At 41.3% G+C, this 10,360-nt stretch overlaps 1 protein-coding gene across 1 annotated transcript in view; it reads left to right on the top strand.

The window, feature by feature from the left end:
• The first annotated feature begins 1,056 nt into the window (after window positions 1-1,056).
• LOC121385036 (neurogenic locus notch homolog protein 1-like) overlaps window positions 1,057-10,360 on the top strand; it is a 29,049-nt gene continuing 19,745 nt past the window's right edge. Inside the window, exon 1 of the mRNA XM_041515573.1 lies at window positions 1,057-1,081. Coding sequence (XP_041371507.1) covers window positions 1,057-1,081 — 25 coding nt within the window. The remainder of the gene's footprint in view (window positions 1,082-10,360) is intronic.

The following is a 10,360-nucleotide window of genomic DNA, read 5'->3' as shown; positions in this document are numbered from 1 at the left end:
AAACCCACATTTTAGGAAATACAATAAAATTTAACCTAGTACAAATATTAGAACGACCAGAAACACGTTTAATATATAGCCAGTAATATTTTATGCACAAAATATATCAATCTGATCTCACCAGTAGATCTACCAGCATTGCGTGAACTCCCATGTCGAGGTGACATTTCATTTATAAATAACAATTTAAATATCGACCAATTACACTTCGCCTTTTATAACGTTATTCGGGAGCATACAAATTCTAAAAATATCGGTCAATACTATTTATGCAATAGGCGAACTTGTTGGTCTATTTCAGCATTGAAAAAACAGGGGGAAAAGTACAGTAACAAACTCTGGATTGTATACTAGTATAAACAGATTTTATGGCTATACCATCACGTTTTTTTTTTTTTATATAAAATTTTATATTGAAATTAGTTTCCGGCATACTTCGTAATTCACCCGAATCATTTCGTATACCCTCGGCATAAACCCGAATGTTTTCAAATTCTTTTCAATTCACTGGCATGATTTTGCAAGTAAGGTTTTGATTGGTCGAATGAAAGGTCAACTGGACATGAGCTCCAACGGGCTGCTGTTAGATCCACATGTAATAGTGGAGCTAATTTTAATTAGATTGCAAAATATATTTGATATGCAATTACAATCGTTCAAAAGTCTGTTAGTCAATAACATCTTAAAAATTGCAGCAAACTCGGGAATGTCCCTTTAACAATGACAGAAACCTTAGAAAAGCATTACATACAGATTTTCACATATGTTGATGTCAGTAAATGCAATTGTTTGATTGCAATTCTATGAGTATGTAATAATTGGGGAAGAATTATTAACAATTTGTATTGTTCAATGGTAAGCTTAAATTTTGCACATTTCATCTTGTAATATTGTGCGTTAACGTTTTGGTTCATGGGTGTACAACAGAACAGATTGTAATGTGAATTGCTTTATAGTTTTCCAGATAATTTTAAAGAATATTTTATTCTTTAATACAAGAATAATCCGCCATCATATAATAACAATACATTTTTTTTACTAACATCTCAAAAATACATGACTCTGACCGGAAGTGGCGAAAGTAAGTATGCTTTTTAATTTAACACTTTTCTTCCTGGCGCATGACAGAGGGCGTTGTCTTGGTAACACGAAATAGCCGATATACACACGCTAATGAAAGCTTTTTGTCTGTTGAATAGACGAGGCGTTATTAACTTAACGAATAAACATAAAAATTAAAACAGCGTGGACTCTCGTTAAACATTAGTTTATCGATTGGTTTGGCCCTGCACTGTCATCTCCGAGGATGACCGAAGAATGCTCTTCGCGTCACGAAGAGACAACAGCGGCCATTCACATATTTAATTCGATACTGTTTACCTAACAACAAGGTGCAAAAAATGATGTATGTGCGTTAACCTGGCCAGTCGAGATCAAGGCTAGGGCGATTTGCTCTTGGGATCAGCTCTTCGGACAGCACAGACCTCGGATCTGTTGGTGGGAGAAGCCGGTGTGGACATTGTCCAAGCCGTCACAAATGTCATAGAGCTGTTTTTGTCCTTTCCCTCTCCATGACGTGATCGGCCTGAGCGCATGGTGGACGGATCAAGAGGGGGAGGATTAGAGATGGGTTAAGAGTGGTCACTGTGAAGACCTTGAAGTGATAAAAGAGGAATTGGTAAATCATTGGCTCTTAATTGTCTTTGAAAGAACTCGCTGGCGGCGACGTCAGAAGTTGTGCCCAAGATAGTAGTGCTTGAACAGTTCTCTGGTGGAAGCGTGCAAATAAATACCCTTATGAGTCATGGAACAACCATGCAAAAAATAGCATAACTTTGAAGGCGCAAAGAGAGTTGTAGAAAGCGAGAAATCTCGAGAGAGAAATTTAGAGGGAGAGGAAATGTTTTATTTAACGACGCACTCAACACATTTTATTTACGATTATATGGCGTCGGGAGAGAGAGAGAGAGAGAGAGAGAGAGAGAGAGAGAGAGAGAGAGAGAGAGAGAGAGAGAGAGAGAGAGAGAGAGAGAGAGAGAGAGAGAGAGAGAGAGAGAGAGAGAGAGAGAGAGAGAGAGAGAGAGAGAGAGAGAGATGCTACACAGACTGTTGTTTTCTCTCACCGACAAGCGAAGAATTGCAATTGCTTGACAACTAATTTAAAGTTTACGACATTTCTTTGAAGTAGATAAAATAGTCGTGACTTTCTCCGTCCTGGGTGTCATTCAGTACAAACAACAGTCATTAACATTTAAGGTAGGGTTGTAGAAAACGGCTTTGTTGTATACATGCATATTGACGAGCCATTTAATGTCCTTACCTCACCGGCCTTGGTGGTGTTGTGGATAATCCTTCGGACTACAGGCTGGTACAGGGTTCGCAGCCCGGTACCGGCTTCAACCCAGAGCGAGTTCTTAAGGGCTCAATGTAATACGGCCACTACACCCTCTTCTCTCTCACTAACCAACTAACAACTAACCCACTGTCCTGGACAGACAGCCTAGATAGCTGAGGTGTGTGCCCAGGACAGCGTGCTTGAACCTTAATTGGATATAAGCACGAAAATAAGTTGAAATGAAATAAATGGACATGTATAAGGCTTATAAGTACTGGGTTCGCAGCCCGGTATCAATTCCCACCCAGAGCGAGTTTTAACGACTCGATGGGTAGGTAGGTGTAAGACCACTACACCCTCTTCTCACTCAATAACAATTAACAACTAGCCTACTGTCCTGGACAGACAGCCCAAATAGTTGAGGTATGTGCCCAGGAAAGCGTTCTTGAACATTAATAGGAAGGAAGAAAATGTTTTATTTAATGACGCACTCAACACATTTTATTTACGGTTATATGGCGTCGGACATATGGTTAAGGACCACACACAGCTATTTAGAGAGGAAACCCGCAGTCACCACTTTATGGGCTCTTTTCGCTTAGCAGCAAGGGATCCTTATATGCACGGCCTTTGGAACAAGAAATAGCCCAATGGGCCCACCGACGGGAATCGATCCTAGATCGATCGCGCATCAGGCGAGCGCTATACCACTGAGCTACGTCCCACCCCAAACATTAATTGGATGTAACCAATATCGTGACAACATCATTACAACGCAAACAGAGATGGCGATATCATCTTTCATGGGTTTTTGATAAAGTCCTAGATGGATTTACTAAATTGGGATAATAAAACATAATTCTTATTTCATCAACAAAAAAACCCCCGAACAGTTGCAACAGAAAAAGGTTAAAGTTAGATTTGTTTAACAACACCGACACACTGATTTATTAATCAACGGCTATTGAATATTAAGCATTTGCTAACTGTTATAATCTTAGAGGAAATATGCTATCTTTTTTCATTAACAGCAAAATATCTTGTATATACACTTTCTCACAAACTGGACAGCACATATTATACTAGTCGCATACTAGTTGAGATGGGGGGTAGGGTGGGGTGGGGGTGGGGGGGGGGGAGGAGGTGTGGTGTGTGTGTGTGTGTGTGTCAAATTAGAGAAAGACTCCTGCATGTGGATTCGATCCTATGACCAAAACACCTCAGGCCGAGCGCTCGGCCGACTGAGTTAGACCCACGCCCAGAAGGGCAAAGATAATAAATCCTGGATATCCGAGGCTGAATGTAGGCTAAAGATCCGCTCATCGAAAACGGTTCTATTAGACCAAATCAATTCCTACTGCCGATAATGTTAACGTTTACTAATAAAACTGATAAAAGCAGCATTTCAACACACCCAGGAAGTACAGCAATAAAAAGTGTGGCACATCTCACATCTAATCTACCTGCAAGAAACTGGGGGGTCGCGTACCATTTAAGAGATTTAATTAATCTTTTTAATAACAACCGTCATTTTTGCTGAAAATTGCAGTTCCATTTTTGGGGGTACCCCGCATTAGTTTCAACCTCTGGTATATACTGCATAACAACTGTATAACAAATAAAAGTGTATTTATTTAAAGCCAATGGATAACAGTATTTGCACAAATAATCAATGTCACACATTCCTACCAATCACACCCACAGCTGTTTTTACTCCGTAAATATTTGATGGTGCACCTCGAACTTTAACAAGGAACTCTCTTCTTTGGTGCCATGCAACCTATACATATAACCCGAAGCATCTCCGTTTTAAGGCACAATGTTGGTGTATACAGGAGCACATAGAATAGATAATTATGTTTTATTTTGTTCGAGCATTATATCACTGACGAAAGAAAGAAAGAAATGTTTTATTTAACGACACACTCAACACATTTTATTTACGGTTATATGGCGTCAGACATATGGTTAAGGACCACACAATTTTTGAGGGGAAACCCGCTGTCGCCACTACATGGGCTATTCTTTCCGATTAGCAGCAAGGGATCTTTTATTTGCGCTTCCCACAGGCAGGATAGCACAAACCATGGCCTTTGTTGAACCAGTCATGCATCACTGGTCGGTGCAAGTAGTTTACACCTACCCATTGAGCCTTGCGGAGCACTCACTCAGGGTTTGAGTCAGTATCTGGATTAAAACTCCCATGCCTCGACTGGGATCCGAACCCAGTACCTACCAGCATGTAGACCGATGGCCTAACCACGACGCCACCGAGGCCGGTCTATATCACTGACGATGACACATACATAATTACTAGTATTTGGAGGTCTATGGTAGAGCAGTTACCTGATGTGCCATGGGTCGCAGGCTCTTGTTTCTTAAAGGGACATTCCTGAGTTTGTTGCATTGTAAGATGTTTCCGACTAATAAAATATTTCTAAAATTAAACTTACATATTAAATATATTTTCTTGTTTAGAATATCAGTGTTTGCATATTCAATGTGTTTCTGGTCGTCTTAATATTTGTAAGAAGCCCAAACTGGATTTGTCTTCAAATAATTTCGTACGTACGACAAAAACAATATTTTAGGAAAATCGGTAAAAAGTTTCTGTTAGTCGATAGCATCTTAAAAAGTGCAGCAAACTCAGGAATGTCCCTTTAACACACCCGTTGAATAGAAAACCGATGTGAGGTTTTGGACATTACCTGGCGCTCTCCGACATTGATTTGGGATTTTCACTTTAAAGACATCTGATTGGCTGCTCCACGGCGATGACCCGGACGTCAAAGCCATATGACCCAATGAAGTAAGCATGACCGAAACTGATTGCTCTGTGGCGTAAACGTTAATCTAAAACACTGGCCTAGGTTGCGCAGTGGTTAAGCCATCGGACTACAGGCTGGTAGGTACAGGGTTCTCAGCCCGGTACCGGCCCCCGCCCAGAGCGAGTTCTTAAGGGCTCAATGGGTAGGAGTAAGACCACTACACCCTCTAACAACTAACCCACTCTCCTGGACAGACATGAAATCTAAAATGATTGCTTTGTTGCAATGTTAATTGCAAGCGCCGTAAATAGGTTAAAAGGTTATTATTTTATTTTTTTGTTGAGTATATTTAAGAAATAGAATTCAACACTGTCTTGTGTCTATTAGCTACCATGATGGGCTGGGCCGGAACTACGTCACGAAGACAGTTAGGAATGCCTCAGTGATGGCATGTCGTGTATACATAGGCGGGTTAACTTTTTGTCAGCGTAACCTTTGAAAAGCAAATACCAAGGAAACGATTAAGACATGCCGCACACCGCCCACTTCTGAGGTGTGTTGTTACACGGAACTAAAATAGTCCGAAAACGAACATGAAACGAGGCTTCGGACTCTAACTGAAAACCGGCCTTGGTGGTGTCGTGGTTAAGCCAACGGACATAAGGCCGGTAGGTACAGGGTTCGCAGCCCGGTACATGCTCTCACCAGGAGCGAGTTTTAACGACGCAATGGGTAGGTGTAAGACCACTACACTCTCTTCTCTCTCACTAACCACTAACAATTAACAACTAACCCACTGTCCTGGACAACCAGACAGCCCAGATAGTTGAGGTGTGTGCCCAGGACAGCGTGCTTGAACCTTAATTGGATATAAGCACGAACATAAGTTTAAATGAAATGAATGTAACTGAAAAACAGAAAAATAAAGAGAAAGTAAAGAAAGTTTTTTTTTAACAACACTTCAGCTATTTGGTTTCTAACAAGTGGTAATTTCGACAGTTGCTAGAAAACACCCGCTGCCGATATATATTATACTTCCTTACCAGTAAAGCAGGAGAAAGAGAGAGAGAGAGAGAGAGAGAGAGAGAGAGAGAGAGAGAGAGAGAGAGAGAGAGAGAGAGAGAGAGAGAGAGAGAGAGAGAGAGAGAGAGAGACAGACAGACAGACAGAGAGAGACAGAGGGAGGGGAGGGAGGGAGGGAGAGAGGGAGAGAGAGAGAGAGAGAGAGAGAGAGAGAGAGAGAGAGAGAGAGAGAGAGAGAGAGAGAGAGAGAGAGAGAGAGAGAGAGAGAGAGAGAGAGCGAGAGAGAGAGAGAGAGAGAGAGAAAGAAAGGGGGGGGAGGGGGGAGGGAGGACTACATATGAAATACGGCGTGTTCCGGGGTGCGAGTTCTTTTGAACAGTGCTAGTTTGACCTGGTTTCTATCCTGTCAAACATCAGAACTATTAGCGCGCGATAGACAGCATTCGGTCGCATGAACACGTTACGGTATTAAAGTACTGTGAAACTTGTATTTTCCCCGTGTTCGGCGATAGCGAGCGACGCAAACGTTCGCATTTGACTGTGGTCATTTGGTTTAACGTGAAGCGCATAAACCAGACTAGCGAACGTTTTTCAACTTTATGTTTGCTGAACTCAGCCCTTATTTAGAGGTCTCCCAAAACAGACGTAACCTTCGGCTAGCCTAGACTGTTGCTTTAGCAACGAGACATTTGCACTTTCAGTCTTATTTATTGTACTATCAATACACGTACTACTACAATCAGCACATGCGATTTTGCTATAAAACCATTGAATAAGTTAGTTTTATTTAACGACGCCACCAGAGTACATTGATGTTTTTTTATCTTATCATCGGCTATTGGACGTCAAACATATGGTCATTCTGACACTGTTTTTTAGAGGAAACCCGCTGTCGCCACATAGGCTACTCTTTTACGACAGGCAGCAATGGATCTTTTATTTGCGCTTCCCACAGGCAGGATCGGCAAACTAAGTCAAAATCACTCAAATAGCTCCATTTCTTTTCGATATTCCGTTCCAAACTATGCGCCAAATTACCTCATAATATTTTGGACTTAATCAATAGCACCACAAATGTCCCCGCCCACTAGCGACCCCAGCGCGGGCGGTCCCTCCTCCCACCCACCCGAAACCCTTTTCCTGTCCTGGACGGAGGAGTCGGCCCAAGTCGACACATTCACACACGACAGGCGTGCGCTACAACAGCTTGCTCTGAATGTGCACGTTAAGCCCTATGGCCTGGCCTGATCAGTTGATGTCACAGTAACAAATTCTTTCTGGAGAAACAGCTTCATAATTTTGCTATAGAGTAGGCTCACAGAACATTTATAATGTAAAAGTATACACATACACATAGCTCCGAGAAAGTGAGGTAGCTGGGTTCGATGCCCTGGCGTAGAAGAAAGTCAAGTCTGGTACGGAACTCGGTACCTAGGAAGAGTTGTCCTTACACTCCTGTTGGAACTGTAGTCTTTTATACCTCGTTTTATTGTATGTTGTTGTTTCTTGTTTTTTTAAATATGTTTTTGTTGTTGTTTTTTGTTTGTTTTGCTTTGTTTGTTTGTTGTTGTTGTTGTCGGGTTGGTTTTTTTTCGTTTATTTGTCGTTGATTTGATATGTTATGGGGTAGTTTTGTTTTGTTTTTGTTTATTTGTTGTTATTTGTTGTTGTTTTTGCTTCTTTGTTTTGTTTGTGTATGTTTTTACTGATGTTCCTACTGGACTTACATTCCTAGGTGATAGCGTCCAGGGGTGGGGGATGTGATAGCGTCCAGGGGTGGGGGATGCGTGCAATACGTTTACACCGGGACAGAGTGTAATGCTACCAACTGCCAGCACAAAGTTGGCCAACTTTCTGCTGTCACGACTTCTACGACTGCCCTGTTACTAGTCTGAGCGCTCTTACAACTCGATTCTCGTCGTATACCTCTTCTACGACGGCCGTAGTATACGATTTAAACAAGGAATCGGGCCCAACATTTGTTGCTAGTCTACCGGCCTCGGTGGCGTCGTGGGTAGGCCATCGGTCTACAGGCTGGTAGGTACTGGGTTCTGATCCAAGTCGAGGCATGGGATTTTTAATCCAGATACCGACTCCAAACCCTGAGTGAGTGCTCCGCAAGGCTCCATGGGTAGGTGTAAACCACTTGCACCGACCAGTGATCCATAACTGGTTCAACAAAGGCCATGGTTTGTGCTATCCTGCCTATGGGAAGCGCAAATAAAAGATCCCTTGCTGCTGTCGTAAAAGAATAGCCTATGTGGCGACAGCTGGTTTCCTCTAAAAAAAAAACCAGTATCAGAATGACCATATGTTTGACGTCCAATAGCCGATGATAAGATAAAAAATCAATATGCTCTAGTGGCGTCGTTAAATAAAACAAACTTTCCTTTTGTTGCTAGTATGAGCGCGCATTACAACTAAAGGCGACGCCCAATGCTAGTCTCAGCGCTTTCACAACTCAACGCAACCATCGAGTTGGACAACCTTCTGCTGGCAGTTGACAGTTGACAGTCAGATCCTAACATTAAAGGTACTTGGCCATCTCACATTAGATACGTTTTAAAACAACTCGTAAGATAAATGGTATCTAACGACTACTCGTGTAGTCTTCTCATTTAGTGCTCCCGGTAACCCACACTAACGTACAAATGCACCCATAACATACAAAGCATATTTGACAAATTATTATACCATAAATCATATAGGCGGAAAATAAACAAGACAATGGCTTCCGCACATATGTGAAATCCTAACACAAACAGTGATTTGGACCGTGGCTGTGGGAAGATCACAGAATTCATTTTTGTACGACGTCTAAGCAAAATCTGAAGGGGATCAACTTTTGCAATCATGCTTCATAACTTACTAAGCCATTTCCGTAGGCACAGGGACACGACTGGCACCCAAGATAATTTGAAATGAACGGTTATATAACTGGGTCCAATTACACAAGAAATCGTAAGTCTAGTTTTGCACGTAAACCGAAAATTTACGACTAAACCACTATTCTTATTACTATTACAGTACAATAAATATAGTTAGAAGTACACATATTTCATTTTGTTTCGTCTTTAAAATGCACCAAGGTTTTTTTTAATGATGTACTTTTTGGCGTGAAATAGATGCCAATCACTTGTAAATATATAACCGGTATAACTGCTAATCGCAGACGTAAAGTTACAATGTTTTGTGAAATTGGCTCCAGAACTTTATTTCTCTCAGATCACCAAACGGTGATACATGGAGGTGGTTTACATACATATAAAAATTAAGTATGGTATATAATAATAGCAATAATACATAAATGGGCATAGTTATTATTTGAGAATAATTTTAAAGGCAGAATTGTAGTCTACACGTGATACATATAATATAATAGTACATTGGATATAATTATAACATATACATGTACCCAAGAGAGAGAAAGGGAGGGAGAGAGAGAGAGAGAGAGAGAGAGAGAGAGAGAGAGAGAGAGAGAGAGAGAGAGAGAGAGAGAGAGAGAGAGAGAGAGAGAGAGAGAGAGAGAGAGAGAGAGAGAGAGAGAGAGAGAGAGAGAGAGAGAGAGAGAGAGAGAGAGAGAGAGATTGGGCAAAATGAACTTGCCTGAAACCTTTCCCCCATGTATTTCCATCATTCTTCCCACAATATTAGTTGTAATCCAAGAAAAAATGCTGAGTGATTCGTTTGTAACCCTATATAGCAGTTTGGTAGCAATGATAATATGAATATCGTTTAATTCGAGGAACAGATCAGCCTCCACCCACTTATATAAATGGGAGTCCGTACGCCTATGTAATCCATAGAACTCGTTTGGGCAAAACATGTTCAAATATCCCCCCCATACGCCAATAAATACACACTCCTTTACTTTCCCAAACCATTTTTCAGACACAGATTCAATACGCTTTTGCTGAGCAGACGACAGCACAAAGGAATGGCGCCAATTTCATTTAATGATTTGCACACACTCGCATGACGGTTCACGCTTGTTTTCCAAATACCAAACGACGTACTAGAATTCTGCCATCACTTTCCGATATTGGTCTACACATTTTCTACGAAGTTTTCCCCACTCGAAACATTTTTGATAACAGAAGTAAGCGCGCGTATGAAGTAGCCTCACAATCATAGCCGGATGGCGGGAGATAACTCCAATGCTGCCAAATAAGAAAGTTTCATGTCAAAGTTCGAGGTGCATCAAATATGTACGAAGTAAATAATATGTCCTCTG

Source organism: Gigantopelta aegis, chromosome 11, assembly GCF_016097555.1.
Source record: "Gigantopelta aegis isolate Gae_Host chromosome 11, Gae_host_genome, whole genome shotgun sequence".
In the NCBI taxonomy this organism is placed as follows: domain Eukaryota; kingdom Metazoa; phylum Mollusca; class Gastropoda; order Neomphalida; family Peltospiridae; genus Gigantopelta; species Gigantopelta aegis.
The sequence above is the reverse complement of the archived record's forward strand: the minus strand, read 5'-3'. Positions and strand labels throughout refer to the sequence as shown.